Here is a 20,994-nt window from a genome sequence, read left to right as displayed (position 1 = left end):
GGTAATGGTAGCTACAATGCTGCTCTCATTTTAAGTAGAAATGAAGCAATATTTTTAGACGCGTAAAAATGATAGACTTTAACTCTCCCATTAATTAATATAAGAACTAGATCCAATAGTTTCAAATGGTTTCAGGTGAATTTTGATTTCATATTTTACCATTTTGTTGATGTGGCCCGCAACACGCGTGTCGAAAGTTAAAATGGCCCGCAGGTGAAATTAGGTTGAGCATCACTGGTCTACATCATTGTAATTCTCTCCCTTGTAATGTAGGTCTACATCATAGTAATTTCTGACTAGTCAAGTATTGACAAATTATACATCAATCTTAGCCATATTGGTATTGACATGCTTTGTTGAAATGGAACAAAAGAAAAAACAAACTTTATTTCTTGGAGTTGTGACTGGGAGGCAGGTGGATTATGCAATGCTATGAATATTAGAATTGATGAAAGTCAGCTTCAAATTGTTTAAAAAAAAAAGGTGCTGTACATGTAATCCCCTGCTCATAGTTTCATGACTAATCTGATGATAAGAACCACTGGTGACTCATGACTTGTTGATGTACTGAGTAGTACAGGATCACTTAACATAGTAGTTAGTATTCCTAGAAATTAAAGTTAATCTGAATCAGAGAATGTCATGATTTCCCCCATCTAATTAACTATATTTTGTATGGATTGCAAGTTAGCTGTTAATGTAGATACTTTAGAGCTTTCCTAAAAAATGAAATTATGAATTAGTTCATCAGGACTCAAATGCTCGACTTGTGATTTCTGAAGCTAACCACTTTAGTATTCCATCACAGTAGATAACTATACTCCTTCAGCTTGGTCACATTTAATATTTGTAGATTATATGCAATGTTTACCACTCTTTTTAGTACTGGTACATTACTGATTACATTGCTTTTAATTGATAAACTTTTATCAATATATTAAATTTTTCTAGTGGCATGTAACAGTAATTCTCAAAATATGGCCTGCAGGCTAGATAAAATATCAGCACAAAGTGTAAAAATAACATACCACAAGCAAAATATTTAAAAATCCTTTTTTTTTTCCAAAAAAAAAACAACCTTTTCTAAGGGAAAGAACTCCTTAATTATAACTATACCTCTCTATAATGTAGATATTTACCTGATTTGATATCGAACAAAATAATTAATTACCAATAATTATTTGACTAAATGGTTAAATTTTTAATTGATTCATGTTTTGTGGGGTACGATAGATAATGTTACAGCGTCTTGAGCCTACATTTTATTTGTTAACAGCACTTTATAAATAAAATTATTATTATTATTATTATTATTATGAGAGTTTGAAATTGCTCAGAGAATGATGTTTTTTTTTTCATGTTAGTTTTTAGGAGAGTGTGCTGTTGATGTCCCCAAAGGAACTGAAATTGTGAAAGATGCTATCAGAAAAATGAAGGTAATCCTGAATGTAGTATAATACATATCACTGTGCTGACTTAACAACTTACTTATAGACTAGAGCTTGAATATAGTATAATACATATCACTGTGCTGCCTTAGCAACTTACTTATAGACTAGAGTTTGAATATAGTATAATACACATCACTGTGCTGCCTTAGCAACTTACTTATAGACTAGAGTTTGAATATAGTATAATACATATCACTGTGCTGACTTAACAACTTACTTATAGACTAGAGTTTGAATATAGTATAATACACATCACTGTGCTGCCTTAGCAACTTACTTATAGACTAGAGTTTGAATATAGTATAATACACATCACTGTGCTGCCTTAGCAACTTACTTATAGACTAGAGTTTGAATATAGTATAATGCACATCACTGTGCTGACTTAACAACTTACTTATAGACTAGAGTTTGAATATAGTATAATACACATCACTGTGCTGCCTTAGCAACTTACTTATAGACTAGAGTTTGAATATAGTATAATACATATCACTGTGCTGCCTTAACAACTTACTTATAGACTAGAGTTTGAATATAGTATAATACACATCACTGTGCTGCCTTAGCAACTTACTTATAGACTAGAGTTTAAATATAGTATAATACATATCACTGTGCTGCCTTAACAACTTACTTATAGACTAGAGTTTGAATATAGTATAATACACATCACTGTGCTGACTTAACAACTTACTTATAGACTAGAGTTTGAATATAGTATAATACATATCACTGTGCTGCCTTAAAAACTTACTTATAGACTAGAGTTTGTTTTTTACTTGTCATGCACTCCAATGTAATGAAAGTTGTATATAATTATTGTGTTTCCATCTGCCATTCATTTCTTTCATCTGATTTAAATGAACCAGTGTGAGTTATTTTGAAAGAGACTTTGCAGAGAGTGTGCTTCTGTTTGAGAGTTAATGTTGAATGCATATATATATTTGTATTTTATTGTCTCTATAGAACAGCCACACATAGGTGCACTCTGCAGTACACCCTCACACACAGTGATAGAACTTAGGAATCATTCATCGTATACATTCCATTGACACTTACAACAATAATAGTAAATCCAAATAATTGAAACAATGTAGAAATCCCAGTGTATGCTCTTGAAAGGATTGATCTAACCCACTTTCTGGCTGGAGGGAATGAACAGACCACACTTAAAGACTGACCCTTGAGACACAGACTCTTTTCCCTTTTGACCTGTCCCTTGGCATGCCAGCCTTTCTTAGCAGATCTTTGGCTGGTCAGTCCTATTAGTTCACATATTTATCATTGCTCAAGGTCATCACATCATCGATCTTGAGCTTCATTTTTGGTCCTTTCTACTTGAAACACTTCACTGAATGTGCAGTCTAGTGTGACCACAGAGATTTCAATCAGATTTACCTAATAGACTTTATGTGTTTTAAAGTTATTCATGATGTGTCTTGAAGTTGTCCCTAATAGACTTTATGTGTTTTAAAGCTCTTCATGATGTGTCTTGAAGTTGTCCCTAATAGACTTTATGTGTTTTAAAGTTGTTCATGATGTGTCTTGAAGTTGTTTATTATGTTTTGAAGTTGTTCATGATGTGTCTTGAAGTTATTCATGATGTGTCTTGAAGTTATTCATGATGTGTCTTGAAGTTGTTCATGATGTGTCTTGAAGTTGTTCATGATGTGTCTTGAAGTTGTTCATGATGTGTCTTAAAGTTGTTCATGATGTGTCCTAAAGTTGTTCATGATGTGTCTTGAAGTTGTTCATGATGTGTCTTGAAGTTGTTCATGATGTGTCTTGAAGTTGTTCATGATGTGTCTTGAAGTTGTTCATGATGTGTCTTGAAGTTGTTCATGATGTGTCTTGAAGTTGTTCATGATGTGTCTTGAAGTTGTTCATGATGTGTCTTGAAGTTGTTCATGATGTGTCTTAAAGTTGTTCATGATGTGTCTTGAAGTTATTCATGATGTGTCTTGAAGTTGTTCATGATGTGTCTTGAAGTTGTTCATGATGTGTCTTGAAGTTGTTCATGATGTGTCTTGAAGTTGTTCATGATGTGTCTTAAAGTTGTTCATGATGTGTCTTGAAGTTGTTCATGATGTGTCTTAAGTTGCTCATGATCCAAACAAGTTACTTTTTAATAATTCATTTTTTTGTATGTCCACTTGTCTGAACAGTTTAACAAACACATCAAAAGAGCAGAGGGTCAGAAGCCCCCTAAAGTAGAACTGATCATATCTGCAGATGCTGTGACCATTCTAGAGCCAAAACAGAAAGTAAGTTTGGATACTTTAAATAGTTCACAGTTATAAGAAAAGAACATAATTGTTTTTAAGCTGTAAGCATTTCATTTTTTAATAAGTTCTAGACAGACTATTAAAAATATTTTCATATTGTATTGTTATATAAACTGAACACTGTAGACTGTGTATATAATCATATGGAGCAGGGAACTATTTGAAATTATTGTTTTAAATGTTTTCTGGGTAGGCATAGAATAGTGGGAAATAGTTTGAAACGTTTGCATATCCAAGAAGATGCTAATCTTCATTATGTAAGGGACTAGACAGCAATCATTTTAAAAAATAGCCTACTTACACAGTACAGTCAATATATAGTACATGAGAGGAAGAAGCAATAGAAGATGGTTCCTAACCATATTTATTGGAGCTGCCATCTTTATGCATTGGGTGCCCTTGCATTGTGGCATGGGAGGCAATGAGGCATTGGATGCTCTAGCTTGAGAAGAATCACTGGCCGTACGCTTTTTCGAGGCCCCAAATACGTTTAACCAAGCTACGACTATTATCTGAGAGTGGGTACATGTACATAATCCTTGGATGGCTCCAACAAAGCCTGTGGAGTCAGGAAGCATTTGCGCCACCTGGATCAAGGGGGAGGCTAAAAAGGCCAGAACAAACGATCATTGTGTAGTGTAGAACGGGGCACTGCCCCATCTGGCCCAATTTTGATGCCTGTTGCGGACACTGTGGAGAGTAAGTGTCTGCAATGGGAGCTTTAAGGCATTATGCCAAACGGCAGAGTTTCTCTCCCTGGCTCTATGGGAGGATTAGCCCTTCCAGCCTTGCTACCAATTGGAGTTCTTCTCAGTTTCCTAACCCCAAGGCTGTGAAGAAGAAATAATTAAAACTAGTTCTAGAGACAGAAGCATGTGGTGTTGATGTTGTTAAAACTGTTGGGGCTGAATTTAAATTCAAGTGTTAATGTAATTTATTATCTAGTCTCATCCAGTTCCCAGCTGTAGTTAGAGAACACTGGACATAGTGTCAATGCATTATTTCACACCCATATTAGTCTTTCAAAAGTGATTCCTGGACCAGCACGCCAAAGCTTTAGGTTGTCATATCTGTCATTCCCATGCCACCCACTTTTCTTTCCCCAGTATCTTAAGAGTGCTAAGCTGTAACAATAGATCTAAAAATAACTTGTTTACTGTGTTTCACTCTCCAGATGATCCTGTATCAGTATCCATTGCATCGAATCTCCTACTGTGCAGATGACAAGTCAGACAAGAGAATGTTGACTTTCATTGCTAAAGAGGCCAATGGGAACCAACATTACTGCTATGTTTTTCACAGCGACAAATGTGTGAGACTCTTTTGAAATAAAAGTTAAACTCTAACCTTTGGGTAGACAATGTTTTTAGTTTTGCATTTTGACTTCAATAGGAATCAAGTTTTTTCATTTCGTCTGGAATACATTCATTTGGAATTATCATTGTTTCATGTTTTATTTGTGTAATCTAACTTTATAATCTGTATGGTATGTACAATCTTAGCAAAAAGATTTAATTTAATCATTACCCTCCACCCTCAATATTTATGGGAAATGAAAAAATTGCCTTCTTTTAACTCAAGCTTTTTTTAATATTCAAAAGTACAATATTTATATCAAAATGCTGCTTTAGTTAAGACAAAACATCCAAGACCTGTTTTGTATGTATTATAAAAAGATGTGTAATCACTCTATATTCAAACAAATTACATTATTTTCATTCCAAACGAAGAAAACTAGAAAAATTATTTTAAAAAAACAACAACAAAGCTTATCCATGGAAAATTATTCCATTGTTACAAGATATCTATAAATAATGTACAAGTTTTTTTTCTTTTTGATATCAAAGAAAATAATTAATTACCAATTATAAATTAATAAATTGGTTAATTTTTTTAATCAATTCATGTGAGGTATTGACCATTAAATAATTGTGCAAAGTTTCAACTTGATCGGAAAATGGGTGTGGGAGAAATAACGTTCAAACTTTTGACCGGACAGACAGTGAGTTGATACAAGCTTTGTAATAAATTTTGGTTTGTTTTCTATCATCATTAGTTTCCTCTTTTTGTATAAATAATGACTGACATGCACGTGCAATAAAGCTTTAATTGTTTAATGCCATTTATCTCTATCCAGGCAGAAGAAATAACTTTGACCATTGGGCAGGCTTTTGACCTGGCTTACAAACGATTTATTGAGACCTGCGCCACTGACGGGGATATAAGGAAACAGTTTCTGATGCTACAAAAGAAGGTAGATAAAGTTAGACTGTCAGATTCTTTTGGTATGGCTTGTGTTTGACTTCTGTGTTGTGTACTCTTCTTTTTTTTTTTCTTTATTCGTTTCTCTGTCAGTGTCTGGTTTTCATTAGTGTGATAAGATTTAAAAGATGGAAACTCTCTCACACAATTTGGTTGTGGGTAGAGTGCTGGGTTAAGAAGCTGGACATTTGTATCCTGAAATGTTTTGACCTTGATTTCCAATGAAAACAGAAGGAGACTGTTCCATTCCCAAATCTCCTTGAGATAAATCTGGAAGATTGCTGAGAATTGAATCCCAGAACCTCGTAATGTATTGAATCATTAGCTCCTTCTGCATTCAGGATTGTTTTCTCGTTTTTTTCCTAAACCATTGTAGAACATTTCTAAAATCTTTTTAATATACTTGATTTAAACGTTTTAAATAAGATTTCTTCTAGTCTCATTGCAAGCATGATAACAAATCATTGCGGAGATAACCGAGTCTATTTTTAGTAAAATCTGTAAGATTTTTATTGCTTACATAATTTTTCAAATAAACCTAGTGTTTAAGCCCCACCTGATAAAATCTGTATTTTTGAAGCTTTTTTTATATTCTAAAGGTATTAAAAGTATTTTTTGAAACTAGACACATTGTTCTATTTTTTAAAGTTGTTTGTTTATTATTTGTTTATTTTTAGGATTTTTTAAATTCCCAGTTATTGCTCTTTGCTTAGGGCTTTGGAAGGGTTTTTCCTAACCAGAAATAGGAGCTATTGGTTAGGAAATTCAAACCTAATGACCAGATTGGTGTCATAATCTTTTTTTATGTCTGAATGTCCACCCAGGTCCAAACTCTACAGTATGAGAATGAAACATTACGCAAACGAGTGGAAGATCTGGAGAAGTTAAAAGACCAGAGTGAGGTGGAGGAGTATAAAAGAACTAATGAGGTAAGAGACATTCAACAGATGAGTGTCTTTTTAGTCTTCAAGACTCAATATTTGATATAAAATTATGGCAGACCAGAGTTGTTATCTACAAAATAACAAAGACTCTCAAAGATATAGGATTTAACTGTTTGGTACAGATATCAGAAAAGCTCATTTGTACAAACATGCAAAAGAATTACCAAAGCTATGTTTCATTGATTGAGATATACATTATATTAATTCTTTTGAGAAATAAACTGTTACCTGGAAAAAAAATTGTGAATACTAATTTTCTTAAAGAATAATTTACTGTTCTTATTTGTTGCACTTTTTGTGTAAAAACATTGGTGAAACACTGACCAGTTTTCTCTTACTTGGACCTGAGGACAGTCTGCTGCACAAAACGCCAAACGGGGCAGTAGGCTCTAGGTTTAAGTGTAGTAGAAGTAAAAAAAAACACTTACAATCTCATTGTATTTGACTTCATTCTGTCATTCTTTGGACCAACTTAAATGTTTTACAATTTTTTTTGAAACCATTGATCACCAATATTTTGTTTAAATAAAAATTGTGTATATGACCCTCTTTTTGAAATAATGGAATTTATAGTACTGAAACATATTATGACTAAACAGGACATGACATATAACAATAATAGCACTAAGGTACCAAGGTTATTAAGAGAAAGGGAAGAAAATTTGGCAAAACATAAGTAGGCTTATAGGAATTGGAACCAACGTGCGATGGCTATGGGTCGGGTCAGTGGTTTAAATGTCTGCCTACCTATGTTTTGACAAATTTTCTTCATCTTCTTCTCCTACTAACCTTGTACGTTATTGCTGCTATTATTATATGTTACATGTCATGTTTAAATGGATGGGTAGTGAAATGTTTAGCTGCTAATATGAACGTGGTGAGTCCTAGTAGAAGCGACAGGATTTATATTCTTTGAAGTCTAGACTGAAGTGTGAGCTCACCCAGCTTTTGAACTTGTACATCGCTTGTTAACCTTTGACCCAGAAACAAATCAAATTTCATCTGACTTATTGATGGCTAAAACTTGAAGAGAATTTATTTTTAATAACCACCTCCATTTGAAAGCTTGGGACACAGAATTATTAGTTTTGTTGATCTTATTCTTTGAAGGAACTTCTCTGTTGTAATTTATAGAGTTAGTTTACCAAAGAACCTTCTAGCTGCTGTTTTAGTGGGCGTTAAATCAACTTGAGCAGTGTTTAAACTTAAAACTTGAGTTGTCAACATATTCGATTGACTTCTACTTCTGTTGTTATTACTACAGCTTCTACTATAAACTGAAAAAGAAAAACTGATACTGCTAATAAAACTTGTATAATGTATATATACACATAATAATAGAGAGGGCAACAAGTCTAATTTGTAAGTGCTTATTACATTCTCAAAAGTTATTTCCCTTAGTAGATTAAGTAGATCAGTATTGTAAATGTTTTTTTTTTTTTTTGTTTACTCTCACCAGATCACTGACTTACAGAGTGTTGGTCTGAAGCTGAGGGAAAGTTCTACAGATGATGACATTAATGTTAAGGTAGTTTCATCTGATAGTACACTATATTTCAAAAAGTCCTCTAAAAGCACAGAGGAAGTCTTAATTTAAAGTATAAGGGAAGTCACTTACTGGGGAAAATGGGGCCTTGCATCCTTCAGTATTTTTTAAATTTAATTTGTAATATTGTGTCCAAACTTTATACATTATCTCAAGGGAAATAATAAGGTGCAAGCTTAATTCTGTACACCAAACTTTATGCACCAGTTTTTTTTCTTCTTCTTGATGTTTTCCAGTAAAATTCAGAAATAATCACTTTGCTGTTGTCTTACCTTTAGCCTACTGGTCATGTGACAGTAGTTGGCAGGAGGCTAGAGAATCTAGTGCTCAATTCACCTTTAACAAACACAAGAAGACATGCGTCATTAGGGTCAACAGGACAGTATACTCCCATATGTAAGTGTTCATCTTGCCACTTCAGTTATATCCTAATCATTGAGAATGAGATTAGATTGAACAAAAAGAACACTGGTTACACTTTCTTTCAAAAATATCACATAAAGTTACAAAGTAATTTTAAACATAAATTGTATTTTTCGCCATACCTCTATTCAAGTCACTCCTTTATAGAGGGTGGTTGAATGCTGATCTAAAAAATGGTTCTAATGATTTTCCTAGAAATTTAACAGTTGGTGTATATCACTGAGAAAAGAATTACTAGCTTGTTGGCCACATGGGGAAAACTCTAGTTTTACCATTCTAATTTTTCAAAGTAAAAATAAATAAATTTAAATTTGGCTAGAGACTAAATCTTGGTCTAGATCCTACATAGGTTTTGATGGGACTATTGGGTTTGGGGATTTCCGAACGTAAGGCTTTATTGATTCAAGAGTTTAATAAATTAATGTTCAGGAAAATTTTGCGCATTTTCTTCTAAGTCTATATGTAAATGCTTATCATTGGATGTACTAGATCTATACTTTCGTTTAACCAGGATTCTTTCTCAGGAAAAATGGGGTGGGATAAAAAAATGTTTTTAAATCTAACATTCATTCATTTTTAAGAGAAAACCAATCACTCAATAAGTTGCATAAAGGAGGTATTGTCTTTTTGAAAAAGTATTTTTCATGTTTTTCTCGTGTTAAATTCAAATATTTCACATATATAATTTAAAAGAAACTGTCACGAACTTGATATCAGCTCTTGATGGCTATACGTCTAAGACCACAATATTCAATAATGATATAAATCATGATCTCTGGACACAAATTTGCATACGAAAAATAAATATTTAATTAACACTTATAGTTACATATAATACGACAGTCTAATATGTAAAAAGAACAACAAAGAAGTTATTAATTAAAATACTATTATAAAGTTTAACTCGTGTGATTCTAGAATTAAAAGTTAATAATCACATAGACATTGATTCTTGGCTGTAGGTCACGATGAACTCTCCATTTCTCTCTCTCTCTCTCTCTCTCTCTCTCTCGTCTCTGCACGAATCCTGGAACCCAACGTCACAGTCCGCTCAATACTAGAGTGATATCCCCTTGCGTAGCAGGCAAAGATACACCATATATAGATCTACCGTCTCTGACCGTCAGAATGTCACTAAGACTGTCACTCTAAATAGACAAATAATCAAAAATATCGCTAACAACTAGCTAAAGCGCCATTCTATTTATTCATAATCTATTAACATCTAATACTAGATATATAACTAATAAAAACATTTCTTCTTACCCTGGTCCCTAAGAATTAGTTCCTACATGTTGTCTCTGGCAAACAACTCACACCTCTTGGAGCCAAGATCGCGAGCCAACCTCGGCGACTAGCTCCCAATGTCTGTATGTGTCGTTCACCAGAGAACGCCTAGCATACGACACACGCCCCTGCTAACACTGCATGGCGCTGTGTCCTGACTGCCCCAAACTCTACTCTATATAGGCTGAGTATCTAGCCTACACCTAAACTAACATTACTAATGTCTGTCCCGACCCACATATCAGTCTCTCTACCAGACAAACATCTAACTGACATTGCCCTAACCTTTGTCTGGTCTCTGTCAAGTCTATCGGTGAGCTTTGATAACTATGAATCTAATGACTCTCACACACTCATCACTGTGACAGAAACTAAAGGAATATTTTTGAACCCCTTTTTTTTTTTTTCCTTTTTATTTTTTTGCTTATAACAAAGAATGTGCTATTAGCTTTTGAAGGTGTCAGACTGATTAATTATTAATTATAATTCATGCTATTATGGGGACTGAGTTTTTTTTTATTTTTATCTTTTTCTGATTTCACCAAAACAGCAATCATTGATTACATTTATTTGTATTTCTAATGCTTGACAATGTTCTGTTATCACAGTAAGTCCTCCCCCAAGTAACACTAGGTCAAACAGAGCCAACAGTTTGAGATCCTCCACTAGTTCTGCCAGCTCCACCTCACGTAAGTATTTCATAAACTATTGCTTATTATTTTTTATAGTGATGTGTGGCTAAGAGGCAAAAACTACTTGGCTACCATTCAATGGGGCTTGAGTTCCAATTCCTACTCAAGAGTTGCCTAAAGGCAGCACAGAAACCATCACCCACTCCCCCTACTTGCCATAAAAGAGATTGGACCAAAGTGCACTCAGCATGCTATAAGCATGAAAGATGGTGCTATATTAAAGCATTTTTTTTAAACATTCTTATCTTTCACATTAATTATTTGTATATGATTTCATTTCATGTATTCTAGCTACTCACACAAGTCAAGTAAACATTGATCCATTTGGAATGGAAGTTTTCAACCCAAGATCTGATCCTGACCTTGCAGACATTCAGGTAGTACTATTAGAATTGATCATTGAACCAACAGTAGTTAAATCTTTGATTTCATTTGATGCCTGAGACAATTCAGTCAAACTATTGAAATGTATGGTCAGAATAGATTCAGTCAAATCATTGGAATGTGTGCTCAGAATAGATTTAGTCAAATCATTGGAATGTGTGCTAAGAATAGATTTAGTCCAACCATTGGAATGTGTGCTCAGAGTAGATTTAGTAAAACCATGGGAATGTGTGCTCAGAGTAGATTTAGTAAAACCATGGGAATGTGTGCTCAGAATAGATTTAGTAAAACCATGGGAATGTGTGCTCAGAATAGATTTAGTAAAACCATGGGAATGTGTGCTCAGAATAGATTTAGTAAAACCATGGGAATGTGTGCTCAGAATAGATCATTAAAACTTGTGTTAAATAAAATAAACTTGGACTAATTTACTTTCACTTATCCCTTAGACTTAGATCAGTGTGCACCACAAATGAACTGTCAACTATCTTTCTCCATTCCTCTTTTCCAAGACTAAAGTCTGTCCATTCCTTAATGTTGTCTTTTCTTAATCCGCCTCTTCTACGTATCCCTGGTACTGTTTTCTGCCTAAAGGTCTTAGGATCTCATGATAATGACATTCCTCTAAACAAATAAATCTGATTCTATATTGGCTAAAACTAATGGACGTTTATTTTTGCAATTATTAATACTAATAAAAAATACAGCTGATGTACTGCTCATCATCAAGATTCTTTAAATATTAAATTATTTTCATTGCTTGTGTTTCCAGGCAGGATTCAGTCGAGGTTTGTCATTTGGAACTGATGACTTCACACTGGACCAGCTGGACCCATTGAAGTTCTAACCCTCTGTGATTCACTTTGTTGTTCGCACTGACCACAACCTCTCTGTACATTACATAAGATCACAAACTCTCTGTGCATTCACAACCTTGGTGTGCATTACATCAGATTTTTTCAAAAAGAAATTACATGTAGAGAATGTACCAAAAGAAAAATATTTTACATTTTCTGTCAATCAGGAAGCTAAAACCACTGTGACATTTTTAAATGTTTTGCTGTTCTCCAATAAATGTTATTTATAATATCGCTATTTATTATTTGTAATATTGTAACTGTGGAGCAATGCTAAAAACGATTCATCAAGATGTTATTCTAGTGTTAACAAAGGCATTAACCTGTAATAAGGGAGAGAATGCATGATGTCATACAACTTTTAAATTATACTGGTTAATGCCCTTTTGAACAAAAAAATCTGCCTTTGCAATAATTTTGTTCTTAAAAATATTTTATATATCACAGGGACTAACTTTCTATGCATTTATATTGTTATACACTAAATGTTGTTTTGTTTTCAACTGGATTTATATGCATATTTGACGTTACATAATATGCTTGTATGCTTAATAACAGAGATAATGTAGATCAGTGATGCCCAACCTTCTACAGCCCTCGGGCCAAATAAATTGCCCACACTCTTGTCGCGGGCCACATCATTGCCAAAATGGAAAAGCAATAGAGCAGACGACATTTTGATTAGAAACAAGTTGTATCCAACATTAATTCTATAGCAATCAGTAGGATGTTCCAAACTTCTGAATGACAGGCTGCAATGCAAATACTCCATTGAAACAGATATACTTTATGTATTCTGTAAAAAAAAAAATCTAGCTATTTTTCTATTTATTGTGTTCACTCAAAGCCAAGTTTTTGTTCAGCAGTCCCATTTATTCAACACTCAAATGTTGACCAGCAAGCTACCAATCACTTTGCTACCAAAAGAAGTCAACTAAAAATGGCAAGGACACGGTTTGGTTATTTTTTTTTAATCATAAATTTTATATTCCCATTTATTGTATTGTGGAGAGAAGTTCTGAAGGGCTGGTTAGACCTGCATCATGGGCCGGATGTGGCCCGTGGGCCGGATGTGGCCTGTGGGCCGTATTTTGGTCATCACTGATGTAGATAAAATCATTCCAATTTAAGACACTTCATTACCTAACCTGCATTTGCCCCATAGATGTTCATGCCACAGACTAGACATTGATGAAAGTTATATTGATATTTGTATTGCAAAATTTTTTTTTTATGATTATCTCCTAGTCAGAATGTAAAAGTGAATTTTTGAACCACAGTTGTGGTTAAGATATTGATGTATTTTATTTTAAAATTGGTCATAGGGAAAGTAATGTGTCAACACCCCCCTCCCTCCCTGCCATTTTCACATTACCTTCCTGTTTTTTTTTATTTATTTTTTTCTCTATTAATTATAAGTTTCTCATCCAAGGTCTCAATGCCCTAACTGCAGGTTAAGTTTACCCAATTCAAAGGCCAGTAGATTCCAAGTGTGTTGTGTGCTTCATCAAGTCACCAGCCACCTTTTTTTTTGTTGTTGTACTCATTTCAGATATTCCTTCAGAATTGAAGATTATGACATCCTAGCCAGGGCTTGTCCTACAGATTGCGGGGCCCTGTGGGTAATGGATAGCGCATGGCCTAGTCTGGGTTAGGAAAAAGGATAACAAGTTAAAATAAAGAATTTTTGTTACAAAATAAATTCATCATTGCGTTTTATTCAAACTTGACTAAGTGAAAAATCATGATCAAATTTAATTATGAGCCATCTGCAATAGAAGGTAGTTTTCCAACAAAAAGCCGATAAATATTAACAACTGCCTTTTATATTTACTATCGACTAGCAAAATTTAGCTTTTGATTTTTTTTTATACGAGATCAAGATAGATTTAGATCAATATTTACATGCCACTGACTATTACAGTAAATTAACTATTGAAACTTCCTGTTTTGGTTTAAATTCGCCTTATTATTTTTATTAAATGAAAGTTGACAATGCCTTACGCGATTAGGATTGGCGTTTACCATTTTAATGTCAATTTTGTCTTCTTTTTTTTTCAGGACATTTTTAATAATGTAATAATTTAAGATTTTCATGACTTTTTTTTCGTATACACAAAAACCCCTGTTATAAGTTATAATGGTTTGATTTAATAATTTACTAGTGTTAGTGCTGGGCCTATGAAAGTGCAGTGCCCACTGCGGCCGCATAGGTTGCAGTGCCCTAAGGTTGGCCCTGATCCTAGCCCATACCATCTCCCTCAAAGCGGTGGGAGATGGTGATAGCAGGGTTTGAACTTGGGACCATTGAGAGGCATAGCCAGGCAATAACTAATCCTAGTTCCTAACTCTAGTGTCAATCACTTCAAATTATTTATAAGTGATTAAGCTCATGGAAATTGTCTAAGTTTATTATCTCATGTCTGCCTGTGGACTCATTAATCAGCTTCCACTAGGTGTCTTAGCTCTGAGCAAGTCTTTCCAACTGTCCTCACATCTTGCCCATGTGCAAATCTTGGCACCTCGTAGTTCTGAGCCATCCTCTATTCCTCTTAATTGAGGGTTCCATGTCAGGACATGTTTTGTGAAGTTTGAAATCCTGAGTTTCTCATCAGGAACTGAAATCTTAAGATTAGTACTACAGTTTGGACCGATTCATTCTTAGTTTTCTGAGTAATTGTCTCCCCTCCCTTTCCATTCCCTGCTCCTTTGTTCTATCAGATGAAAACCACAACTTGAACTAGATTAGCACCACTAGTCATGTGTGTGTGTGAATGTAGTGAGTGTTTGTATTTACTTCCTGCTTGGATTGTAAAATGTTTGACTAGTTTTGTATGTTCCTTTAGAGTTGAAGATAATGTCCCGGTACTTCCTAGTCCAAACTTCCTGCAGGACAACAAAGGGATTTTATTCGTCTGATCAAAAGATTTACAATGAAAGCTCTTGAACTGATTGTCATTCCAAAGATTTGTATTTTTTTTTGTTTTGTTTTATATTTGACTTATTGTCCCCAAGTCTTGTATGTACTGATGGCCTACTTTATGTATGTACACATTTTGATTTAAAAAATTATTCCTGAGGAATATTCAAAACTTGTGGCTCATGCATTTCTTCTGATTGATGATTGTTATCTAGTGGTCATCAATTTGAAAGGCATTGTCTTAGCTCTTGTGTCTTTTTATGGTGCGAGTGCACCTAAGTAAGAGGTCAGGCTGACTTCATTGCTACCATGATTTTTCTTCCTGCTTGATGTAAGCGTGACTTGTTCCTAGTCAGCCAACTGTCTTGTATCAGATGTCTGAATGATCTCCAGATGTGACATGACTTCTGCACTGGCCTTAAAATATCCTCTAGGTTCTGTGGTCATCTGTAAAGGAAAGAAGAGAATGGACATTAATCTGAGTGGTTGGGAAGGTCTTCCTGTATGGTTATTGAACTGTCTCAGTCAGTGCACCAAGCCATGAGCCTCATTTGTCTCTTCATAATGAACAATGTCATTTTGTAACAGGAGGAGGATTTTTTGTGTGTCCCAGCCTACTGCCCATTCATCTGAGTTGTTTAGCAATCAGTCACATGGCTTTTGGGGTTATTGGTGTGCAAATGTTTCATTTCCTTCAACACAAACGCACCTATGCAGCGCAATGCTTTGATTCTGACCACATCTGACAATGTCACTTGTCTAATAGATATTTATTTAAATGTCTTGTATTCACATGTTAAAACTACACATTATTATGAACTATATAATGAAATAAAACAAATATTGTTTTTCAATATAAGCATTTTTTGTGTTTTTTGTGTAAATGAATCTGTCATTGTTTACAGTACTGAGTTATTTATAAATATTTATTTCATAGATTACACTATTTAAAGCACAAGTCCTAAGTCCTTTGGAATACTTTTCATCTCTTATTGTACTGTGCATGGAATTCACTGCAACTAGGTTTCTTGAGTCTAATGCTCTAAAAGTCAAGTCAAAGGTAATGGCTTCCCTTTCAGACCTTGCACTCTGTATGGTCAACAGTTAACAAGGCTGGACTTTTAGGAGCCTAAAGTCACAAAGTTAAACAGTCCCAGATTGGAACTCAAAATCTTTTTGTCTTTCTTCAAGCAGCCTCTTTCTTTAAGGCCACTCTGGATTGAATTGATAGGTCCACAAAGGAAACATGGCATTGCACAAAACAAAACCCAGAAAAATCTACTTCCACTCACATAGAAGCATTGATTTATTTCAAATTGCAGCTCTACTGTATATGGTATTCTCAGAGTTATATTGGGGGCAGGGCAGGCAGGACTGCTGCCCAGGGACTCTATAAGAAGGGGGCCTTCAGAGAAGAGATTTTTTGTTGATGGTTAAGCAACTTTAAATGTTGTTTTTTTTTTTTTTTAAACATTTTCTTTTTCCAACCCGTCTCTAAATGTTAGGACTCTGCTGGTACCAGGCTTGTTATAAAGAAATGTAGTTTCAGTTCTATGGTCAACCCAGAAACCTCTAGACTCAAAAAAGTAAAATAGATTATATTTCAGGGTGCTTTGTTTCTTTCTTCTAACTAGAGCGCGTGCTTTTAGTTTGATTGTTAATAACTGAATTTTGATTAAAGTTTGGAAAAAGTGAAGGGGCCTCCACAAACTGTTTGCCCCTGGGCCTCCACCTATTTAAATCCGGCTCTGGTCATTCTTGAGAAAACTTCTTAATCAACCAGTAGTGGAAATTGCTTTTGAGGGATACTATGGTCTAGAGTCCCTAAACCGTCTAGTTCTAGTACATTTTTTTTATAATCGTCATATTACGAGTACTTCTTGCAATTAGTCTGGATGTTTCTTTTTTACCTACTTGTAGAAATAATCGGTGTCACTTGTCCCTTATTTAACTATTCTTCTTTGTCCTTGACTTTGGGGAGATGGAGGGAAAAAAAGAGACATCAACTCTTATTATCCTGTCTTTCTGAAGACCACCTACTCTTGTGGGGAATTCTTTTAGTCGCCAAACTACTATTATCCGAATTATGCAGGGGTTATAATCCTTTTCATGAGTGTTTCCAATAACAAATGGGTTATGTCCCGTGCTCTGCTCCCCATGCGCGCTATTATTGAGTGGCGTCCCTTGTTTCACACTGCATAGGTTCTCGGAAATGTCTTGCTTACACCAAAACTCATTATTTCCCCCTGAGCCGGGGCTGTGCTATTCTTGGGAGAGACAAAGTCTTGGTAATACCGAGTACTTCAGGGACGTAGACAAGCACCAGTGCAAAGATGGACGTGGAGGGGGGCGTTAAGGGTGTCATGTGTTTCTTTTTTTTAAGTTTTTTTTTGTTTCAGTGGGTGTCGGGGGATCTGTGGTGCCGTTTGCTTCAAGTTTTAAATACATTAGTTTCTATTTTCTTCAATTGCTTTTAATGCAAAAGTTTAGGTAAATATTTATCTTCTTTGGTGATCGTCATTATGGAGGGTCTGTGTTTAGTTCTATCCGAAACGTTTGTTTTGTTGCTGTATTACTTCCTGTCGCGTTAAGTAGGTGTGGTTAGTTCGAAGATAATAGCCTCACTCATAAGTCTTCGAATATTTAATTGCTATGGGAAGGGGGGAATATAGGCACTAGGCAATTATCATGGCAACACGAAACCCTCCATTCCACTTTGTTTGTCACAGAACAGCTGAGCATAGCATACAATTACCGGCGTCTGTGTCTTAAAAGGAAATTTTCGCAGGCTGGTGTATTAGCTGGCCTCAGGGTCAAGAAATAGGAACACCTGACCAACAAGATTAAGATTCGAACACGGCATCGTTAGTTTCAACAGCCGCTCGTAACCTAGACCCATTAAGTACATTCCACTGCGCACAAAACGAACCCCTCCTTTCAATGTTTTGGGTGAGTAGTGAATGACTGGTGGATTTCTTTCCTTTTGCTATGTCTGGTGAGCACAGGATGTGTACGTTCAAAGTTGACACTCAGATCCACAGCAAATCTGTTCTTTCCTTTTCATAAATACAAGCATACTACTATCTAGTCCTCTTTTTATTCTCAACATCAGGGGCGTATTATTGTGGGCCCGGTGGGCTTGGCCTCTTTAGGGGCCCCTCATTTTGACATCATGACATAACATAAGGGAGTAATATCTAATGTAAAAGCACATTTCGGACACTCAGTTGGGGACCATCCTCAAGTGGGGGCCCAGGGATATTTTCCCTGCTCAACATATTTGCCTATCATACTTGACTAAAGCAATGATCTGGTGGGGCCGCTACTTGAAACGATGACGTACGCGAGTGCTGTTGCTAGTTCCAATGTGTACACTATGTAAGAAATTTACTTTGTAATTTATTTATTTTTCTTTTTTTAGAATGCATACTAGTTGAATATAATTTGCATACACGAGAGTAGACTTGTGAAAGTAAAGGTTGAAGGAACTATTGGTCTACAGAGAAAATCAATTTAACCCGAAATTAAAAAAAAAAATATTGAGCATTAAATTATTTGGTTGTGTTAATAAACGGTATTTTATATTAAAGGACAAAGACCTGGCAGCTTACAAACGTTCTTGCTAACCAGATTTGAATAAAGTCAACTCAGTTCGTCTGCTATTTTTGTAGTCTGCGTCTACCAATCGGATCCAACGTTCTGTCCAGCCCACTCTCCCAAAGAAAAAAAAAACAAATATCGTGATCGCAATAAAAAGCTATCCTTCTTCCGGTGGCAACATGACTGGCTTTCCCACCGCAACAAAGCATGACAAATACCCTGCCGCCCGCCATCTTGCTCACACCGAATCCGATCTGGATGACGTGACGCGCGGTTGAAACGTGAGCCCATTTTTTTTTTTTAAAGCTGGGAATATTTCAAGCTCACTACTCAACCCTCTTACATCGGCGGCGACTAGGTGTGGTAACATTTCCAGCGAAAGCTGATTCTCGGCGTTGGCCCGAGTCAAAACACGGGTATTATACGTTCATCAATTAGGGATTTAGTGCCGCGTGGAATTATGCAAGACCCATACATCGCCCACCCCACTCCTCATGAAGCTTTTGTTCTTTCAAGTAGCTTCTATCTTCTATCTGTCCAGACTTGGCTTGATGTTCTTAGCCACGATACTGGATTGGAGTGGTTGCAACGAAAACGAAAAGTACCGTTAACGGAAACGAAAACATTTAGTTAACGGTATAAAGAAAGTAAGAATGGACAATAATGAAGACTAAGACTAAGACTGCTTTATTGATCCTTACGGAAATTTGTTGTGATTACAAGGACTCTTTTCTCATATAAAGACAACACAGCAGAAAAATACACATAAATACAACAGACAACATAAAGAGTTCATTCAGCGACTACACACAGGTATCTTGGTCCATTTTATGTACCCTGATCAACGAGTGGCGGTGATAAAGTCTGACCGAGTGAGGTACGAACGAGTTTTTGTATCGCTCTGTTCTTGTTTTGATTGACAGCAGTCGCCCACTTTGCGACGACCTGGCGTAGTTCTGATGGAGCGGGTGGCCGTTGTCTTCCAAGATTTTTTCGATTTTCCTTAGACACTTTTGTTCAAAAAGTTCCTTTAAATATGGTAATGTTGTGAGTGTTATTTTTGATGCCCTAGTTATGATGTTTTCTAGACGTCGCAACAGTTTAGATGAAGCGTTGCCTTGCCAACAAGTTATTCTGTATGTTAGCAGATTTTATATAGTCGCGCCGTAAAAAGTATCTAGGATCATCTTGTTTAGTTTAAAGTTATTGAGTTTGTATAGAAAAAAAAAAAAAACAAACAAAAGAGATCTAGTTTGGACGTCAATTACAAGTCCAAAAGAAAAAACATGCAAAATTAAAGTTTAAAAAACTTAGAAAAGAGAAAATTAAACGCGCTCAAGACGGTTTGAAATAAATGAAAAACAACAATTTAATTTAAATTCTAAGGATACATTTCGAAAAAAACAAAATTCACCCCCCCCCTATCCCCTTTACTCTAGAAAATCATCAGTTTGTAAATCACACCCCCATCCTTTTTCCCCATGGCAATAATAAACTATAGTCATGGCAGAAGAGTGTGTGTAAGGGAAGTAATCCGAATGACGTCCAAACTAAGTCTCTTTGTTTACCTTGCTACTAGATAGTTGAGTGAGATCTATTTATTGGAGTTTTTGTATGGGTCTTTATTTATTCTAATCTGCTGCTATGACGTCTTTGAATCACGTGGTACGTTGCTAGAACCCTCTAGATTTTTGTTCACCTGAGTGGTCATATGTACAAGTAACTTAATATTTCCAGTTGTCTGGACTGTAGGCTTGCGGGATTTATTTTCATACAAAACTAATCAGGGTGGATCTTAGTATGTGGAGACCCCTACAAGTTTTCGAAAGCGTTATTAGGCCTAAAGATCCAATTATGAATGAAAATAGTTCTATCTAAAAGCATGCTATATTTCAGAAGAAAGAAACAGATTTCTTGAAAATTTCTAACCCGTCGAAATTTGGATATCAATTTGTCTATTTTGTGGAGTCCCCTTTCTTGTGGAGACCACGTGACTGTAGCCCCGCCTGGCATTCCTTAAATCCGGCCCTGATAATACTGATATTAAAGACAAATGATTGGCCAGCCTGACTGGTGTATAATTGGAAACAATGAACTGACGAAAGATTGGTCAATTTGATTGACAATTGATTGGTCAGCTTGACTGACAATTGTACTTGTGATATTTACCACGTGACTAATTAGTAACTGAGAAGGCTTAATCACCATCCCGATGTAGATTGGGATGTTTTTTTTATTTGACTTGGGCTGAGAGCCAAAAAGGCAGCACGGGAAACCCCTTCCCTTCCCCCACTTTCTCACCCCACGTGCACAAAAGTGTTTGGATCAGAGCGACAGAGG

General features: G+C 35.4%; 1 protein-coding gene across 8 annotated transcripts in view; it reads left to right on the top strand.

Annotated features, from left to right (window-relative positions):
• LOC106061911 (PTB domain-containing engulfment adapter protein 1-like) overlaps window positions 1-15,913 on the top strand; it is a 51,865-nt gene extending 35,952 nt beyond the window's left edge. For all 8 annotated transcript variants that reach the window (XM_056045660.1, XM_056045656.1, XM_056045659.1 and 5 more), the window contains 10 exons: window positions 1,365-1,436; window positions 3,620-3,718; window positions 4,914-5,051; window positions 5,877-5,993; window positions 6,826-6,930; window positions 8,405-8,473; window positions 8,770-8,887; window positions 10,810-10,890; window positions 11,185-11,270; window positions 12,050-15,913. In XM_056045660.1, the coding sequence (XP_055901635.1) occupies window positions 1,365-1,436; window positions 3,620-3,718; window positions 4,914-5,051; window positions 5,877-5,993; window positions 6,826-6,930; window positions 8,405-8,473; window positions 8,770-8,887; window positions 10,810-10,890; window positions 11,185-11,270; window positions 12,050-12,124 (960 nt within the window). In that variant the 3' untranslated portion in view covers window positions 12,125-15,913. The remainder of the gene's footprint in view (window positions 1-1,364; window positions 1,437-3,619; window positions 3,719-4,913; window positions 5,052-5,876; window positions 5,994-6,825; window positions 6,931-8,404; window positions 8,474-8,769; window positions 8,888-10,809; window positions 10,891-11,184; window positions 11,271-12,049) is intronic.
• The last annotated feature ends 5,081 nt before the right edge of the window (window positions 15,914-20,994 follow it).

The sequence above is a fragment of the Biomphalaria glabrata genome, chromosome 11, assembly GCF_947242115.1.
Source record: "Biomphalaria glabrata chromosome 11, xgBioGlab47.1, whole genome shotgun sequence".
NCBI classification, from domain to species: Eukaryota; Metazoa; Mollusca; class Gastropoda; family Planorbidae; genus Biomphalaria; species Biomphalaria glabrata.
Note: the sequence above shows the minus strand (reverse complement) of the source record. Positions and strands in the feature narration are given on the sequence as shown.